This window comes from Vigna umbellata, chromosome 9 (assembly GCF_029865625.1).
Source record: "Vigna umbellata cultivar VRB3 chromosome 9, Vumbellata_1.0, whole genome shotgun sequence".
Classification (NCBI taxonomy): domain Eukaryota; kingdom Viridiplantae; phylum Streptophyta; class Magnoliopsida; order Fabales; family Fabaceae; genus Vigna; species Vigna umbellata.
The window spans coordinates 26125788-26147338 of record NC_142173.1 but is presented as its reverse complement, the minus strand read 5'-3'; the positions used below and the strand labels follow the sequence as shown (position 1 = coordinate 26147338).

At 27.1% G+C, this 21551-nt stretch overlaps 1 protein-coding gene and 1 long non-coding RNA gene across 3 annotated transcripts; both read right to left on the bottom strand.

Moving 5' to 3' along the window:
• Positions 1–1852: 1852 nt before the first annotated feature.
• On the bottom strand, positions 1853–3264 carry LOC124828332 (E3 ubiquitin-protein ligase PUB24-like). The gene has a single exon (XM_047301595.2). It carries the CDS (start codon positions 3197–3199, stop codon positions 1967–1969), a length of 1233 nt encoding a protein of 410 aa, XP_047157551.1. The 5' UTR covers positions 3200–3264; the 3' UTR covers positions 1853–1966.
• Positions 3265–16766: 13502 nt separating this feature from the next.
• Positions 16767–18901, bottom strand: LOC124820488 (uncharacterized). 2 transcript variants are annotated; one of them, XR_015782370.1, is made up of 6 exons: positions 18562–18901; positions 18286–18424; positions 17987–18186; positions 17431–17846; positions 17243–17325; positions 16767–17162 (listed from the first exon to the last, which is right to left on the bottom strand). It is a non-coding gene; the product is annotated as an uncharacterized LOC124820488 (long non-coding RNA). The 2 variants fall into 2 exon arrangements; XR_007027368.2 differs by having other exon boundaries at positions 18286–18901.
• Positions 18902–21551: the final 2650 nt, after the last annotated feature.

Below are 21551 nucleotides of genomic sequence, written 5' to 3'. Positions count from 1 at the left end.
ATTTAAAATATTTTATATACATTTAAATACATTAATAAAAAATTATAAATCATTTTAAACAAAAAAAATTAAAAAAGTGAAAGTGTGTAGGGTGCACGACTTCAAGAAGTCGTCAACTCTACAATTTTAATTAATTTATATTTTTATTAAATTAAATAGTTTATATTTAATATTTTTATTAATTTAAATAATGAAAAAATTGTTATTAATTAATTATAATTTGTAAAAAAAATATACTATAATAATAAAATTCAAAAAAATAAATTATAATGAAATATAAGTTTTTTTGAATTTTTAATTACATAATTACAATAATTATAGTTACACATTATTTAATTAAAATTATTTTATAGAAAATTTAATTTAATTACAAAAATAATTAAAACCATGAAATTTATTTGTTTAATAATACTTAAAAACTTTAATTATTAATTAGATATAATTTTATTTATTTTGAATACATTTAAAAATATTATTTACAAATTATAAATTATTTTAATTAATAACAAATAAAAAAAATAAAAAAAATAAAAAAAGTTAAAATGTGGGGTGCACGACTTCAATTTTTTTATAATTTTTTTATGAGAAAAGACGTGGTAATCGATTACAAAGTTGGATAATCGATTACCATACCCTAAAATCATTTTTGGAGTGTACGACTTCACCTCTGACCATTATGTCAGGGTGAAGTCTTTGCAGGGACACAACTTCTTTATTTGAAGTCGTTTAGGTCTCTCACAACTTGCCTATTTTTGTAATTTGATATTTTTTTTACCTAAATCGGTAATTTATACTTTAAATTTGTCTCGTACAAAAACCCGGATATTGACACCTATGAATTTTTTTTGTCATTCCTAATAAGGAGTTAAGAAAAATCAAGCCACGAATTTCCCAAATTTTAAACACTGTTTACCAGTTTTATATAAGAAAGCATTGGTAAATTGGCAATATGTTATAATGAATAAATTTTATGATAATTAATTATATTAATATTTTAAGTTTAACTTTTTATTTTTAAATTTAATTATTTATATATTATTATTAATAAAATAATTTTATGAAATGAATGTTTATTTAGGAAAGTGCGTAAAAATGTAATTTATCATATTTTTTCATGTGTCCTTGTCGTTCTTGGTATAAAATTTCTATATACATGGATGATATTTACATTTTTTATGTTTACATCAAATTTTAATTTACCAAGTGTATTGGAGTGTAAGGTTGAGGTCAACATCTAACGCTTATTGTAGCATAGTAAATACAATTATCTACCTTAAACCTATATTTATAGATTTAGATGTGGATTTTCGACTAGCAACAACCTAATTGCAACCTAATTGATGATGACCATACTTTACCTTAAATTGATAAACAATTAGAGTTAATCTTCCTAATTGTTGACCATTTGGTCATCATATTCTATGATCTTTTGATCACAAAAGTACTTTGTTGACGTTTGATTAACAATTGATCGTCCGATTTGTAAATGAGTGAACAATCATACAATATACTAAGTATGATATCTTTTTTTTATTTTTAAGCTACCTAAGGTTTTCTCTTGTAAAAGAAAAGAGAAACGTTTCCTCAATTCAAATAAGAGAAAGGTTTCCTCAATTCAAATTACATAGTTGATTTATTAGTTTAAGCTCAATCCGAATGATAAAATCTTAGCCTAACTAGGTGTTCAGGACCTAAGAAAAATAATTTGTATTATACTATTTTGTTTTTCTCAACTTTAGGATTAATCTACTAGAATTTCTCCAAAGTTTGGACAAAATTATTACATGGTTTCTCACTACTAATGTTTATGCTTTTAATTAATCTTCACATATAATCGAGGTTTTTAATTTGTAAAACCGTTAATAGTACTCAACTACAAGTTACATGATTGGTTGAGGAGACTAAATAATGATCTTGGATCATATAGTAATATTTTCATGTAAACGACATTGGGGTTCAATTTTGATCACCTTTGGTGCCTAGTAAACAAATACAGTTGTATACAAGGAGAATTGTTCCAAACTTTGGAGTGCAATCTAAGGATGTCTCTTGCTTTCTCTTTCAAATAAGCACCACAATCTGCTTGCATCACCATGCAAAGCTTTGACACAGCTCCAACCCTTAGCATCTCTAGAACAACCTCGTTTGATGCTGAAAACTTAGCAATCACTGAAAACACATGAATTGCTCTCTCATCAGTGGCAGCAGAAACCCTTAAAACCCTCTTTGAAACAACTGCAATGCCCGCAGCATGTCTAAGAAACTGTTCTCTCCCGTCAGCACAACAACACAGATGAGCCAAAAGGTTGAATATGAGCTCTGTCATGTTCTTCTCTGGCTTCTCAAGCTCAAGCTCTATGAGTTCTGTCACTGCACCCGCCTCAACAATCCTCGTTCTGTTTCTACCCAAAACGCTGGTTTGTACAAGCACATGCAAAGCAGATTTGATAGTTTTCTGAGATAGTTCTATTTTCTTCAATACTCTCACCATTTCCTTGAAGAATTCAAAGCTTAAATTTCCCAAAAGGGTTGAATCAGCAACCTCGATTGTCAACTTCAAAAGGGGCATTGCTTCGTTTACCACGTTGCTGTTGCTGTCATCCAAATGAACCTTCAAAACCCAAGTCAACGAGTTGATGAAGTCCAAGCTCTCCCCAACTAGAGGTTTCATGCTGCTGTGGTTGTTCCAAAGCAGATGAACAATTCTCAAAGCTTCTTCAACGGAACTGGCGTTTGTGTTTCCATCTTTGAAACTGTTGTTAATCAGTTTGACCATGGCCTTGGCTACACCAGCCTCAGCCATGCAGGTTCTGTTCCTCTGGCTTTGTGTAGCCAAAGCATGCAACTTTTCCAACGATGTTCCAAAAGAATGAGGAGCCTCAAGACCCTTCAGAAGCTTCTGAACTTGGATCATGCTTAAAGGGGTTTTCGGGGTTGGAATTCGATCAACACCATTGGCAGTGTTTTCCGAACACCAAGCTTGGATAAGCCTCCGAAGTGTGTGGTTAGGGGTTAAGTATTGAGAGCTTCTTGGAAGTGGTTGTTTGCTAACAGGACACACACAATCGTTGGCCTTGCGCAACCACTCTTCTATGCTTTCTCTGTCATATGTAATCCCTGTCACAGTAGTCACAGGATCTTCCATGATCTGAAACGAAATGGGACAAACAAAATACTGAGGGATTTCAATTTCTGCCATTAAAGTTGAAAATATGTGTACAGAACTGAATGATGGTTCTGCAGAACAGGAAAAGGAGTTGCTTCTTTTGGTAAGAGATTGCTGTTGAATAAATATTAAGGTATGAGAAGATTTCTATATATATTATATAATACAGATTATAGCATAGAAGGATAATATCTTATGATAAAGTGATGATGATGATGATGAGAATGTGCAAAAGCATGGCCCATTTTTTCCTTTGGTTTTACCAGTCATGGTCATATATGCTCATCATCACTACTTTATGTTTGTCAATGTTGTGTTGGATGGTCAAACCTTAATGTGTGTGTAGTAACTGCATCATCTACTTTATTTTGTGGGTTTTGAATTGAATTTAGATGCATGAATGAATCTTTCAAGGGTGCAATGTGCATCATGCATTGTGACGTGTCGTGTTCCCAATGGCTGTTTGTTTGTTTGGTCAACTTTTTCTAATACTCTGTTGCATTGCCTGCTTCTGTTTCAAACCACCAACGTCACGAAATTTCTCAATTTTCGGTGGTGGGGAGTTAAATTCGCGATAAAATAATGCTTCTTCATTATTTCTCTTTTAATATTTTTTATATAATTTTATTGTTCTTTTTAACCTTTTAAAAATTCCAAGATTATGAACCAATTTGAGTGAAGATTGTCGATAGTTTTAATGAGTAAATCCAATATTGTTTATTTATTTTATTGAATTTCTCCCTCTGTTAATAAAATTTTCAGTTTTTAAAAACTGCAACAGTATAAATTTGTACTACCAATAACGTCATTAAATTTACAATTTTTTTATTTATTAAAATTTTAGTATTAATTAGGTGAAAATGTGGTAACAAATCATAGGATTAATTGAATATTTTATCATTAAACTAATTAAATAGAATAAAAATAATAATTAAGCCTTAGATTTCGATACGTATGTTGAGATAATTGTACTTGTAGGAGATTATCTTTCATATTAGTGTTTAAAAAGATTATTTCAAGTTCAAACCAAAAATTATGATTGGTGTAAGTGCTTATACTCTAAACAGCATTGTTTAATATTTTTAGAAAACTAAAGAAATAGTTTGAGATGTTGAAGGAGAGATATTGAGGATATTTTATAGATTAATTTATAAATTCTATGAATCACAAATTAAAGTTATTCATTTTATCAATTTTATCATTAATTGTAACGATTTTTTCTATTTAGTACTTAAACTTGTGTAATATTATTAAATTTAAAAAATTAAAATATATAACTTATTTAAACTTTATTAGATGTTCTAACAAGAATGATAAGGTGAGTGGATATGCTTCTTATGTCTTAATCAAGAATAAGTTGACTAACTAACAAAAAGTTGATAGAATAACATAATAAAAAAAAGGACTAAGTTATCTTAAAATTCTCTAAACCATTTTCTTTTCAAAGAAACTACTATGATCAAAATTGTGTATAGAGATTTAGAAGCATTTTTGTGCATAGTTTGCATGTTTATTTTTGTAATTTTTTTTGGCAAATTGTTGACCACGATACATGAATCATGTAGGAATTCATAAACCAAATTTAAATTAAAAATCAAAGCAAGTTGTTTGACGCATGTTCTCTATTCTTTTCTTTTTATATATATACATTTGTGGACATTATTTGTGTTACAAAACTAATGGTTACATTCATTATTCATTATGTCTATTGCGCAAAAATAATGTCACTCCATATCTAAACTGGATCTAAGAGTGAAAATTAAATATCATTGCTTGAGTGATGAGATTATGGTTCTTTAAAGATTTTTAATGGAGATTGTACTCCAAGACAAAGAGGTACAGTGCAATACAATTGTTCACGAAGTATTTACTTTTCAATATTGTTAGAATTTACAATATTATTTTCTAATCGATAAAGAGCTTTTGTTTTCTAATAGAAATTTTTGTCACCATTTTTATTAACCACAATACACAAATTGTGTAGGAAATTTTTTCACCATCTGGCCAACCCTAACAGCTTGCAGCCCAAGTTATCACTTTGATCCAAACACTATTCGTGGATACAAGCTCAGCCCAAGTTATCACTTTGATCCAAACACTATTCGTGGATACAAGCTCAGTAGGAGAAACATCGACACAAGTTCGACAGGAGAAAAGCTCTAAAGGAAAAACATGGAGACAAGCTCAGAAGGAGACAAAGTTTTATTGTTTTCTCATATGTTCTTGTCAAAGTTTTATTTATTTTTTCATTGACCATTGTACATATCTCTACATGTGGGATCTCTTTGGTGCATATATCTACCATTTTTTTCACAACATTTGTGCATCTTAATTATAAAGAAACTTTTTCATTTTTTTCCAAAGATCTTTAATTCAATCAGACTAACTCAATAGTCATCTAGACCAGACTAATCAATTTGATTGTCATTTAGACCCGAACAGACTAGACCAGTTAGGCAGTCATCTAGACCACACAAAAACAACTTAACAACCATTCATACCAGAGCAAAACAACTCAACAATCATGATATTAGCAATTCGACAATCATCTAACCTAACAGAACAACTCGACAAAACTGACGATATTAAATTTGATGACAAAAAAAAATCATAACTGGAAAGTCAGCCCATCAAATCAGTAGTGATGGGTTGTAAATTATAACCTAATTTCAATTATTTTTATAAAAAATAAAATACATTTATCTTAAAAAATGAATATAATGTGCGTTGCACAAATCAAAATTCTAGTTAGGGATATTTTAAAAATTAATTTATAAATTCATGTAGAATCACACATTAAAGTTATTCACTTTATCAATTTTACTATTACTCGTAATGATTGTTGTATTTGGTACTTAAACTTATGTAATATTATAAAATCTAAAAAATTAAAATATGTGATTTATTTATGTTCTAACAAGTATGACAAGGTGAGTGGACATGTTTCATATGTTTGGGATAAATTACAAAAAATTGATCGAATAACATAACAAAAAAAAAAGGAAGGATTAAGTTATTTTAAAAATCTTTTAGAATTTTTTTTTTTTTTGTCTTTCAATTTCTTTTAATTCCATCGTTGCTAAAATCATTAGATTAAAAGAATTAAAAATAAGAATGAATAGATTAATCTTATCATATGAATAGTTCTCCCTTTATGAATAGATTAATCTTATCATATTTAAAAGGAAAATTTAATTTTAATACATATTACAAAAAAATAATTACAAAACTTTCAATTATATAAGACAATTTAATGTGAAAGGACAATGTAAAAATATTTGTAATGCGAATGTATTGCAATTATATTTTATTAATTATATAGTTGTTTTTTTTATTTAGTATAAAAACTACTATCAATAAGTAAAACATATGCTAGGCATCTCTTTTAAGACTGTATTCACTTTTTTTCTATAATAACAAAGAATAATAAAATCATTAAATTAAAAAAAATCACTTAATTATTATTATATATAACTTATTATTCAAATGACTTAAGGACAAATATAAATATATATAATTTTAACAATTTTATTGTAGATAATTTTTATTGATTTCGAAAGGTAACTTTTTTATTATAAAAAATGATTTTAGTTTTAGAAAAAGATTAAATTTGAAAACATCATTAAATTTAAAAAGAATAACTTAAATATTATTATATTTAACTTATTATTCAAATGACTTAATTTTCACTATGATCCTAAACACACCCTAATTAAAATATCCTTCTACACTCAACCAATCAAAATAGCGGCGGTCAAAATAATTACATGCACACATCATTCCGTGAGAATATCACTTCTAAAAGGTAAAATAGCTTCCAAAAAACGTTAATTCATGCAATAAATTACGAATGAGAAGTATAGTTTTGACCCAATCGCTTCAGTGTGAGTTTAAACTTTGCAGCTTCCAAATTCAGATTTGGTTTGAATTCAAAACCAAATTAAATTAACAAAACAACAAAGTTAATCGGTGCTATATACAATCTTATCCAACTTTGATTTTTCTCTCGTCTTCCTTTCTTTTTTCTTTTTTTTTATTTTCTTTGTCAAATCACAATACTCATTATCGTCTTGCAATATTTTTCTTTCTTTCACTCTTCTGGATGCTAAGCACCTTTGAAAATACGAGAGATTGAACTGAGTAACACGTGCTAGTCAAACAAAATTATGTTTAGATACACAATTTCCATTGAGACCTAATAAAATTTAAATTTCAGGTTTATAAAAAAAATAGTATTTGTGATTAAATTTTAAGTGTAATTGTCCTTCTAATCTTTAAAATTTAGGAGGAATTTTCTCTTGGAATTTTTCAAATAATTGTTTAGTTTCTCAATTTAAAAAATACAGCTGTACTTCAAATTTACTATTTTGGTATTTTAATTCTAGTGTTTATAAACTAGAAGTGTTTTTTTTTAAGTTTAACGGATTATTATTAGGTGGGCCTATTATGTTGATTAATTGTGGTAGGTTGTCTTTATGTAAGAATTTGTGATTACCAAGTCAGAGATATGTTGCAATGAAAGAATAAAATAAAGAGAAAAATGAAATATATAATAAATTAATTGATCTCCGAAGACTAAAAGTGATTAAAAGAGGGAGAAAGAGATGGAGCGAAGCATTTTGCATAGAGACGAATGGGTGTCAAATCTTTGTTGTGGGCCTTCATTTATTTAAGGAAAAAGTCAATCGTTGTTTGTAAGAGAAGAGAATGAGCACATGAAAGACATGCATCCATGGTTGTTGAAAATGGAAACGATTAACAATGGCAGACTTTGGAGGACGCCATAGAATTTTTCTTTTAGAATCTTTTACTTCTCACTGTAGAATGCCAAGAGTAAAGGGACTCGTCGGTTTCGATTTTATGGGTTAGGTTTCAGTATTCAATTTGCTAAACTAGTTTAGTTTAGATTGTTTCTCTTCGTTTGTAAAATTAGAGAGGTGGTACGAGATGAATTAATCCAATTTTTTAAACTTATAAATTAAAATAAAAAGTAATTTAAAAGACACATATTATATATATATAGTATTAGAATTTAAATCATTAATATTTATAAATTAAATTTTAATTATTAATATATGTTCACCTAGGTCTAAGAGTTTGAAGACACTTCGAAAAAACTTTCAACTAGCATATCTTAATTTTTAGAGATTAATATACATATATGTTTAGTACACCTCGATCCAAGACGCTTGGACAAATATTAAGAAGTGGGTTTTAAGGTCTAACTCATCCCCAAAAAATCAGTTTGTGGATTGAGATTTACACTCAGTTATATATTATAAATTGACCTTATTTTAAACCTATATGGAACTTCCAACTACAAGACTCCCTGCAAATATATTTTCATTCCTAAAGAGTCAAGGATAAATTGACTTATACCACAAAGTTAAGTGAGTAATCTCATTTGTAGTTTTTCCACCAAAATTATACAACCTTTATCAAAAGATAAAATCTTGACATATGTGATAAAAAAGACTTATTATTTGAAAAGCAAAGGAAATGGTAGACATTAAAGTGTATCATCTCTATCTAATAAGAATATTTAACTATAATAGAGTAATTTAATATAAAAATTCATATTTGTTTTAATTTATCTAATTAAAGATATTAATTAATCAACTAAAATTTTAGAAAATATTTTTATAATTAAATATATATATATATATATATATATATATATATATAAGAAGTTGGAGGGTTGGATTAAGTCGTTATTATCTCTATTAAAAAAATCATTTTATGATCTAAAATATTTATATTTTGCATTAAGTCGTTATTATCTCGTGTTGTTATAAAGTAAAAAAATTTGACCATTAGATTTTACAAGTAAAATATCACAGTTTTGAATAGTAAATCCTAATTTTCTTTGTAAAATAGGACATCATTTTATTTTTTAATTAACTACTAAAATATAAAAAACCTAAAACAATGTTGTTTATAATTAAGGTTTCATAGTTTATTTTTTTTATTGTTTAAGTTCATGATATTGTACTTAAACAAAAGTATAAAAGTATAACCCTGACATCTTCGTTTATCTTATGTAATCATTTTAAAAGTATAAAATTTTTTAGTCACTAATATAATTAAATTTTTTAGTAAATACTCAATTTAAAATATATAATAAACTTGAAACTTAATTATATATACTTTTTAATTTTTATGTGGAGTTAATAGTAACAATGTAAGATAGTAGATTAAAACAGTTAAAACTCAATTAAATAATATAAATGAAATTTACTGTGTTGAAACTTAACTAAGCATGGGTTTAGGAAGTTAGAAAATTTGTTAATTCTTTGTTTCATCAAAAGTTATATATTTGCGTAAAATAAAGGACTAAATAATAAATGTCCTCTTTATAGTAACAAGACTAATTGAAAGTTGTACTTGTTGAGATGGTGTAAAGGATTTATCCCATTGAAACTTTTTTGGCGTGATAGATATTTATTTTTGGGAGAGGGAAGTTCAATGATGTGTTTTTCTTATTTATTGTTGAAACAAAACCCATAGCAAACCTTTAAGGGAAGTTGCTCCTCCACCATCTCAAATGCTTCCTCCATCTCTCCAAACAATTTTTAATTACAAAATCACTCTTTTTTTACTTTAAATTTTTTATTTTTTTACCTTTTAATTTATGAAAACCCTAATTTTTACCTCTCATTTTCACTCTCATACGTAGCCGCACACCCACCCCTCTCCCAAACTCTCACTTTCTCATTTTTCTCAATCCATTCTTCATATCCGTTTTCACTTCTTTAATTTTTTTTCTTCTCCATTTTATGCCTTGGTCACGTGTTACTTGTGCGGTGGTGGTGCCGTGGTGGTTCAGTGGTGCTTCGGTGCGTTTATTATGCAGTTTCCTCGGTTCAAACTAAATTTATTTCATTTGAATTTACTGGAATATAATCTGTCTGTTGTATGTTTGACCTTTGGTCTTAGGTTGATGCGTTTTCTGTGTTTTCTATGGGTGCAGAGGAAATCGCCCAGACTCAACGGATATGGCAGATCCGTTTCTCCTTCAACNTTTTATATAAATTTTAGTTATATTTATAAGATCAAAGTAGTTGGTGTGTATTCTTATTAATACTTAAATGAAGAATATAATAACATTATAATAAATAATAATAAAATGATAAATAATAATAAATCTACAAAATTATTGAAATTTAGTTATAATTTGTAAGTAAATTAAACAATTCTATAATATAAAAATTAAAAAAATCTTATTGAACCGTGTTTTTTTAATATATATATATATATATATATATATATATATATATATATATATATATATATATTTATTTATTTTTTGAAACCCGTAGAAACAAATATAAAATAATAAAATATACCAAAATCAAACATATTTAAAGAATAAAATCGTTAAAAAGAAAATTTAAAATCTTAGAATAAATAATACCTTGATGATTGATCTAAAATATTATGATAGATTTGGGTTGATGGCGTGACTTGTAAGGGTTAAGGCATCAATATTGAAGAGGAGTTTTCGTCACACGCAAGGCACGTGGTCCTCTTTTTCGTCCTTCTTTTAGTGCCAGGAAATTTTTTTTAGGGTTTTGTTATGCGTGGCTATGTTATGGTTGAAGAATGAAGAGAAGTGGTCCAATTCTGATTGAGACAATAGAGCACGTGTGAATTAAGAGCATGAGGGACACGTTTTGTCTACCAGTGGATGATGCAATATTCTAAAAAGAAAAATACTTAAATAACAACTATCATTACCATTTCTGAATCTAATTAATTATGTTCAACTAACCAATCTCATAATACTCATTTATTTATATTTGGAAAAAGTTAAATTAATTTATGTATAAACTAACTCTTTCACATAATTTCATATGTTTTAGTTATTTTTAAAATAATTTTAAATAAGTTTCTTTCTAAGGAGTTATAGGAGAAAAAACATAAAAAAATTAAATTATTTTCTCCATAAATTAAAATTCATTGGTTTATAAGTTAATTTATATAAATTCTCTTATACAGCTTTTTAATTTTTTTAATTTATTGACAAATTAACTTTAACTGATAAATTCATTTTTTTTTCTTTTATAAATCTTTCTAGAGAAGTTTATCTGTGGTTGTGTCTAATGGGAAAAGAATGTTCAAATAGAGTTTTCATTTTATATAATTTTTTACTATTTTTTGTTATGTCTATAGGTGAATTTGAATTGTTATTTATTTGTACAATAGACGAAAAACTATAAATTTTGTTCAAACCATGCATATTTATAAAATATATTATTTAATGTACCATGTTTAGGAATCAAAATTCCTATTACATGTTTAAAATATATGATGATATGTGAAATATATCACCACACTATATTAAATATCTTCTCTATTTCACACACATTTTGTATCTTCAAATGTTTATTTGTCTTAAAAATCATGTATCAATTCATCACCTTTAATTCTCATAGCACATCTAATTATGAAATAAATTTTTAATTTAACGAAATAAGTTGTTCAGAAAAAGTATTAAAACTCTTCTTTATACTCAAATAGTTCTTAAATTTTATATGATGATTTGGAAATCACTTTCTATTGGTTATGTTAAATGTAATGTGGTGACACTCAGAAATCCTTTACCATAGCTTATATTAATATTGGGAATGTAAAAACATATCATAAAAACTAAATGATTTTCAAATAAATGCGTAATATAAAAAAAATCAAAATCCCTCTATGATAGCTTGCTTATATTGGGAATGTAAAAACATATAATAAAAAATAAATAATTTTCAAATAAATGCGTAATATAAAAAAATCAAAATATATTAAAATTAAGTTATTCTTAGACATATTAAAATAAAATATATGTGTATTTCTTCGTGAGATTATCTATTAATGTTCTAAAGATTCAATAAAATGTATGACGTTGACCCTTTATCTCTATGACATATGATTCTTCAATACTCTTACGATCTAATTAGATTAATAACGATTTAATATTTTGCTTTCTTTAACTCACAATTACACTATTTCTCTTAATAAATTAATTTAAAATAAAAAATGCATACTTAATACTTAATAACAAGGAGATATGTGTAAATAATATTATTTAACTAATTAGTTGGTAGTCATCATGAAAACTTTGCTCCTTATTAATCTAATTAATATTTTATCAATTATTTATCACGGGTATATTTTCTTATTGATCCTTTTAATTAACTCGAAAATAAACTATTCAACATTATTTATTACTTTAAAATCAGCTTAACGAACTTTAATAATATTCTATTATGCAGACATTTTTATTTTGAAAGCTAATACCATATATATATATATAGAAAGGTTAAGTTTGTTTTACTAGAAAACCATCTCTTAATATGCATATGCATTTATTTTAAAAATATATCTTGCTAAATTACTTGACTATTTGATATGCTTTTTTATCATAACAAGTTTTCTGACTATTCAGAACCATTTTTGGACTCTTAAATACTTAACAAATTTCATTAAACATTATTCTCAAATAAATTTCTGTCAGTAAAGCGTTGATGCATAAATATGAAATGATTCTAGAGCATAGGGTCAGTTAAAATTGTTTTGGTAAACTAAAATATTTAGCATAAATTTCAATTAAAAAGCATTCTTCTTCAATATTTCAACAAAAGAAAACAAACAATATAATATTTATATCTCGTTAGGGTAAATTAAGTAAAATCAATTATATATTTTGACAAAAAGCAAGAACCATATAATAATCATATCTCCAGGGAAAAACTATATTTTTATCAATTTTTTATATACAATTAATAGACTGAAATTGAAATTGAGCTTATAGAGGGCTTATAAGTGAGATGGGCCTGTGCACAAATGATAATTGGGCTGATAGAAGGAATCAATGAATTTACTTTCTTAATCTTCTTATTTCACACACATTCAAAACCTTGTGTAAATCATTTATTGACATTAAGCATGATGTTGGAATATCCAAAAATCATGATAATTTAATTCCTTAATTAATTTCCACCTCCCGATCCTTTTTTTTTTTTGTATTAAAAATTTCTTTAAAAAAATGAAAAATACTTTTTTTCTTGACGTTAATAAAGTATTTATAATTTTTTAGTTCACCATTTTCAGTTTTGAATCATAATAAATATATGTAGGTAAAGAAATTAAAATTTGAAGTAGTGTAAAAGATACAAGTAAAAAGCGATTAATACTTTTGTTTATTATAAGAATGATAATTAAATAAAAAATATTTAAAAATTACGATAGTTATTGAAATATATAATTAGACATCAGTCACGACGTGGTTTCTTTAAAGTTGCAAGTGTAGGCGAAGCTCATGTTTGGCTGTAAATAATTAGTCAAATAATGTTTTTCTCTTTATAAGTTTATACGGGAATAAGAAGAAATAAAATATTTCATAAAAAGGGATAATATAAAATAAAATATCACAAAATTAAAATTATAAATAAGAAAAAAATTAGAAAGAATCTTAATTGATATACATATAATTTTTAGATAGAAAAATGTTTCCACTAATTTAGTTGATTAAAGTTTATACTAAAGAAGAAGAAATGAAAAAAAAAATAATGAAGACTCATTTTCTATGTTATCTTTTAAAGAAAAAAAATCTATTTATAAAATAGATTATACAAATAACTTAATCAATAATACGAATAATTGTAATAAATCAATCAATTATATAAATAATTATAACAAATCATAACAAAATTAATCAATCAATTATATAAATAATTATAGTAAATTAATGAACAACTATTTGTTATAAATACTTTAAATTTTGTTAGAAAAAAATTTATAAAAGTCATTAAACAATAAATTATTATTTGACAGTATGCTATTAAAAATTTACCAAAAAAATATGAGAATTTATAGAAATGAAAGTAATGTTTCATTTGATAATTCAAATATAACCTGAGCAATGTTTGCTGAAAATTATAAAATGTTAAACTGCGCGCTAATTTCGTTGTTAATTAAACTTTTAGGTTTGGTTTTACCTTTCAAAATTCTCCTTTTACTGGCTCTATCATAGTATCAATATAGTTACGCATCAATATATTTTAATCCTATTCCTAGTCTGGGTTTAGTAGAAAATCTAAATTATTTAACATTTATATTAGGTTGGATTGACTTATGTTTCTGAATTTTTATATTAATTTTAATTTAATCCGATTATTTTTGCCTGTTTTGGATTTAGATTGAGTTAATTGACTTAAAATTTTGGCTAGTTTTATTACAAATTATAATTTTTAATATCAATATAATTAAAAACTAATATAACATTTATATCGATTAATTTAAAACTTTAAATAAGTCGACGTTAAAATTAGTTTGTTTAAATTAATCTAAAATATAAAAAAATATAATATAATTTATTACTGTTGTATTTTTATATTAGTTATTAATCATATTTAAATTTCATAATTAAATATTTAATATAAAATTAATTTACTTTTTGAAAAGAATAAAATTATATATTTTTTAATTAATGATCTTATATTATATAAATAATTGATATTTTATAAGAAAAAGAAAAATGATTTAATAATGTAACATCTAGATATTTACAATATAAATAAAATAATTTTATGTATAAGTGTAATATCCTTTATTCTTTATATATTAACTATATTTAAGTTTTTTTTTATATGTTTTTATAAATAAATTGAGAAATTATGGAATTAAGAAGAAGGGTTTTGTAAAAGAATTAAAAGATAATTTTGAAATATTAATTAGTGTTCAGTTTTAAGTTATATGGATAAAATTGTTATTGTAATTCCATATATTATTGGATTAGGCTGCAATTTTCACAAAGTATTGTTAAAATATAGTTCTATAATGTAACTAATAAGATTTACACTAAGAGGTTTATGTTAAGAGAAATAATTTTTGTATTTTAGTGTAAAAGTTAAGTGTTTACACAATGTCTAATTTTGACTTACCTTAGTAAAAATTGTATTTGCTTCATCTCTTAGATTGAGATGAGATTTTTATCATGAATTCTGAATTTCCATTTAGAGGTCTATGGTTAGAAAAAAAATTGTAATTTGAACTAGTGTCACTTATTTTCTATTTCGAGTTACTTTAATAACAATTCAATTTTTGTTTCGTTAACTATTGGATCGAACTCAAAATTTTACAACATGTTATTAAGATAATATTATTCACTTTGACCGTTAGATTTATATTTAGAGGCTTGTAATTAGAAATATCATTTTCATATTTGTGATAAGAAACAAATTTTCTACAAAAGTCAACAAGTCTTCTCTCAACTATCATAAGTTGTCAAATGTGAAATAGTATTATAATATTTAAATAATAAATTATGGATTTACTATTACATGACTATGAATGTATGGGAGAAAAAAAATATTTAAATATTTTATATAATGCTAAGAACAGAAGTGAAACAAGAGAGTTTTGATAGTTGCATCCATCAATCTTTCTTTCTCATTCTTCTTAATTTTCATCTTCTTTCTCTATCGATTAAGATTTTAAAGTAGGTTGGAAAAATTATTCAATCTTCTTACGAATAGAGTTTTACTTGAACAAGTTATTTTGAGATAAGGAAAACAAAACATCTATCATTATATATATATATATATATATATATTTATTTTATTTTGGTGTCTTTATTTTTATTTTTATTTGTTTCTCTATGGTTATTATTTTTATTTTAATAGTAAAATATTTATAACTTCAATTTTATTTATTTATTTATTATTATTATTATTTTATTAGTGATATATTTATAATCTTATTTTTATTTATTTATTATCTTTATTTTTGTTTTATTAGTGAGGTTTATAACCTCAGTTTCATTTATTTATTATTATCATTTTATTAAGTTAGGTGCGTATAACCTTATTTTTGTTAATTTTATTATTTTATTAATGAGGTGTTTATAACTTTTTTTTATTTATTCATTTTTATTATTTTTATTAATCTAGCGAGGTCTTCGTAATCTCATTTTTGTTTATTTATATTTTTATTTATTTATTTAAGTGAAGTGTTCTTAATCTCATTTTTATTTATTTATCTCTATTGAAATTGATTTTATTCTGTGTCATGTTACACTATAAAAAATTATATTTTTACTGGAGGTTATTTTTTGCGTTTCTGGCGGTTTTAACCTCCAAAAAATATGTTACCCGCGGTTAGAAAAACCGTTGGAAAAACCTGCGTCGCTAAGTAATTACCGGCGGTTTTTTGCAGAACCGGCGGAAATAACGAGGGTTTTCAAAAACTGCCGGAATTACCAGGGGTTTTTTGTGAAAACCGCCGGTATTAGCGGAAGTTTTGAGAAAACCGCCGGTATTAACGGAGTTTTGTGAGAACCGCCGGTATTAGCGGGGTTACTGAAAAACCGCCGGAACTAGCTGGGGTTCTCCAAAAATCGCCCCTAATTTGCATGGTTTAGTTAACCGGAGTTTTAAAACCGCCGGAAATGTATCCAGTTAATTTTTTTTTGTTTTTTTATTGTAATAAAATTGGATTATAATAAAAATGGTTTTATTGAGAAAACAAACAATAAATTAATATGAACTAAAATTGAATAATATTGTATAAAATTAACATCATTCATACAACTAATTGTTCATACATAAAAATTAAAAAGAAAGATATTCATTACATATGTTCTATATAGATGTTCAATACATATATTCAATACAAATGTTCAATACCAAAAATATGACTCATAAAGAATCTAAACAAGCCTTAAGGCCAAGACACACCTACACATCTAAAATATACTGCAATGTAGAACCTATAACATAAACACCCACCCTCATATAACTTTTGTTAAACATCAACAACATCTATAATGCAATCAGGACCACATAATCCACTGTCAAAACTAATAATAGATCACCTATGGAGATATATCCTTCCGAGTAGTGTGTCGCTCTAGTTCACGAAATATAAGCCTTGAAATCTTAGCATCCCTATTGGGGCGGTGGTGACCTCCATCTTCAAAACAAGATATTTGCCCTGTGTTTATCCACTGCACAGATAATGTAAGAAGGGTTCAGAAGATGGTAAAATAAGAGCATGGATGATTGAATGGAAAAGAAAGAACAAGACCTTGAGATAGATAGCTGAGTACAAGAGAGCCTCCAACCGATCTTCCCCTTGCAAACCTTCAGCTATAATACCACGTTACCAAGCTTCAAAGTGAAAATTATGGATAAAGTTAATATGCTAATTAAGAAGTAAAGTTACTGGTTTCTAAAGAAGGCACTGAGGGAAGGGAGTATTATGAACTGAAGTACCTTTCTCCACCAATTCCTGGCGTTTTGGTCAACTTGAACAAATTTGAGAGGCAAGCCATGAAGACCTTAAGTGTCCCATTTCCTCTGTGTTTCATGGTTTCCATGCTCGTTGGATCGCATGAAAGAAACAGGTTTACCTTGCCACTGACCAACAAAGGGACTTGGCTCTGCCTCTTCAGAAATAAAAGAATTGCCAAGCTGATCATTTCAACTTCGGTCTGAAATTGAATCTCTCCTCCAATTGCATTTCCATCTTTAAGCCTCTTGACAGCTACAAGAGTACCATCAGGGAGATTGTAGACATTTCCAAAACCACATTTTCCTAATATGTTTTTGCTGCTGAAGTTGTGAGTAGAAATCTGGAGTTCTCTAAATTGAAACCTCTTCAAGTTTCCAAGGTAGACTTCTTCATGATCCTTTTTGAAACAGTTAACAAAAAGGTCATAAATTTCAGAACAATACCATACTTGAATTAACTTTTGATGCACTGGAACATTCTTATATAACGATGTATATTTTACTTTGATTTCATTCAAGGTGTGCAAATGGCAAGTACCTTTAATATCCAAGAATGCTTGTTGATTGTGCTTGTGTCTCCACCAAATAACACCTCAAAACTAGAAATATAAACTGAAATTATGCATGAGATACAAGTATCAAACAGAAGAGTTCATATGTGTATTACAGAAGATTGTGTTGGGTCATGTTAGCCAGAGACTTTGGCATTCACCAACAAGAGTGTTATTATTGAGCCTCCTGAAACAATTTTGGGAAAATTTTAGCATTAAACAGTAGAGATTGATACTAAAAATGGATTCATCTCAAGATATCAAACCCAAGCTCATGTATGCTTACAAGTATTGGAGGCTTCTCAGGTGTCCCTGAGATTGAGGAATCTCCCCTCTGAAGAAGTTGTTAACACCGTCCAGGACGTCGTGAAGAAGGAGGTGGCTCCGGTCAACGTCTGATTCCACCTTGTGCAACTCGCAAGCTCCTAAAAAACATCAATTGCAACATCGACGAGCTCTTAATGATGCTTGGGTTTTCGGAATTAGGGATTTGAAGTAGGGAAAGACAAGGGAAATAAGAATTGCAAAGTGAAGAAGGACTGTGAGAATGGAGAAGTCATACGCGAAGGAGGTGAAAATGGAAACGGTGAGACACGAAGGTTGGGAGATGGAAATGGCAAGACACGAAGGCTGTGCGAATCACAAGCTCCTTAAAAACGCCATCGGAGAGCTCCTCAAAAAGTCAATCACAAGGTCGGTGAGCTTCAGGTTTTTGAAATTAAGGATTTGGAGGAGGAGAAGGCAAGGAAATCATGACTGCGAAGTGACAAAGGGTTACGAAGATGGAGAAATTGAGACGCAACGGCTGAAGATGAAGAAGTCGAGAGGCGAAGGTGAAGATGGAAACGGAGCAGTGAAGAAAGTCAATAATACTCGAAACTCTGATGAAGTGAAAAACAAAGCACTGGTGGTGCAGAGGCGCGACATTTCAAAAATTTCACAAAGAAACCTTTATAATTATATTTAAAAAAAATAAATTAAATTTAACTGCATTTTTGTAGTGCAACCACGGATAATTAAGAGAGGTTTTTAAAACCTCGGGAAACGAACCGCTACTATGCTGTTATATTTTTGTAGTGTTAATAATATCATTCAATCTCACTTTTACATGTGAAGTACTTGAACACAAAATGAATTTTGTTTATCCATAAAATGAATTAATAGGAGAACCAACATATTGACTGAAAAAGTAGGGAACCTTCGACATTGATGCAAGACTTTTAAGTCTATTTCTTGTAGTCGCCCTTCATAGGGATAAGACGCAACAAGTCCTCATACTAGGTTTATGATGATAGTAAAATTTTAACTCGAAAAGAGAAATTTTAGTTTTAGTTTTAAGAATCAGAATAACATAGTTTATAAGTCGTAAATCTGTTAGGTAAAAGGGGTAACTGCTTTGAAATTGAAGTGTGTTGTGTGATTGAGAAATATCTGAAACTATTCTAATGACCATATTATAAAGTGTAGTGTATACATTAATATAAGGTGTTCCAGCATGAAGTCATTGTGACTTTACTAAATTCTTATACTCGTATAAAGAATGAGGTTTAGACAATGAGATTCGAAGGAGGTTCCTAGTCTCTGTGATATGTACAAAATAGTATTATGACAAATGATATGATACAAATTGTTTAAATTAAGTTGATGATAAAAAAATTATATGTATTATGATTCAATATCAATTACTTGCCCTTACATTATTGTGATTGTCTTTTCCACATACGATGATCATATACTATGTTTATATTTATGGGGGTAGTAAGGATCGACAACGAGCTTGTGATGTTGTAAATACGAATGGATGCATGTATACATTTATGTGTTCATGTATTCAATAATGTTTCCTCGTTAATAAGAATTGTTTGTATTTTAAAAAATATTATTTAAAATTTTTTGAGGACTATGAATACGTAGTATATAGATTTACACTTTTATACTATATATTATTATCTATTAATAACTTGATTTTGGTCACTATATTTACATATATGATTGGATGAGATCAAATCATATATTAATTAAATTATAAATAAAATTAAATTCAATATAATTAGATTTAATCGACTTGATAAAATTATTGAACAACTCAATCCAATTAACACACTAATATTTTCTTGATTTATTATTTTATTTTCATTAATAAACTAGTCTCTTTTTTCTTTATTATAATTTCCTTATAATTTGTGGATTACTTTTTCTTTGTCCTATGTGTTATTTGAGAGTACGAATTTACATATGAAAAAGAAATATTAATTAAAAACAAGACTTATATATATATATATATATATATATATATATATATATATATATATATATATATATATATATATATATATATATATATATGGGTTTGTTAATTTATGTACACTCTTTTTTTCAGTTGGTATATTTTAGCAATTTGTATCGAGTTTTAGTAGACAAAAATACCCTCATATATTATGGACTTTAAGTTGTAAGGTCAAGGATATTTGAATAATTTTCATTCTCAAAACTGAAAAAAAAAAACAAGAAACCCCCAAACCCTTATTCACCTTCTCATTCTCTCAACCCTTTCTCTTTCATCTCTCTCACTCTAACATTTTCTCTGTTATCCCTACTGTAGCCCCAACTGAAAAAAATTAGAAACACTCGCTTAACCCTAATCCACCTTTTCACTTATCCACTTTGTTTCTCTCTCATCTTCATACTCTCTCTTACCCATACACAGCAACCCGCGACACCGCAATTTGTTGCTCTTGCTTTGTTCATTCATTTGTTTTCCATAATTTTAATTTTGTTATTAAAGTGAAAAACAAATGATCGAACAGAGAAAGAACAACAAATTGTGGTGTCGCGGGTTGCTTTTAATTAACTTATAACTCTTTTTGGATTCGAATCCAAGAAAAAGATGAAAACAACTAATATAAAAAAGAAGAATTCGAAAAGTGATGAAAGATTTCGTTCCAATATCTAGTGCAAAAAAGATAGTACAAATAGAATACATGGATCTGGAACTATATTTTGTTTCAAATTGCCAGTATTTTAGTTTTCTTAGGTATTTTTTGTGATATTATTGCCCCAACCTATCCATGAATCTAAGAAATAGTGAGAATTCTTGATTTCACTTCAATTGGAATTGCATGGGTGAGAGAGAGTATGGAGATAAGAGAGAAAAAAAATTGGATAAGTGAGGAAGGTGGATTAGGGTTAGGCGAGTGTTTCTGATTTTTTAAGTTGGGGCTACACTAGGGATGACAAAGAAAAGGTTGAAGTGAGAGAGATGAAAGAGAAAGGGTTGAGAGGAATGAGGGAGGTGAGTAAGGGTTTGAGAGTTTCTTGTTTTTTTTTTTTAGTTTTGAGAATGAAAATTATTCAAATACCCTTGACCTTAAAACTTAGAATCCATAATATATGATAGTATTTTTATCTACTAAAACTCGGTACACATTGCTAAAGTTAGCAAACTCCATATATATATATATATATATATCGAGTTAATCCACACTTTTATAATTGGAATGTGAATTGAGTTAGATTGATTAATGATACATATTAACTAGATTTGGAATGTAT

Coding starts and splice junctions, on each gene's coding strand:
- LOC124828332 (XM_047301595.2), bottom strand. CDS start 3,199: ATGGCAGAAATTGAAATCCCTCAGTATTTTGTTTGTCCCATTTCGTTT.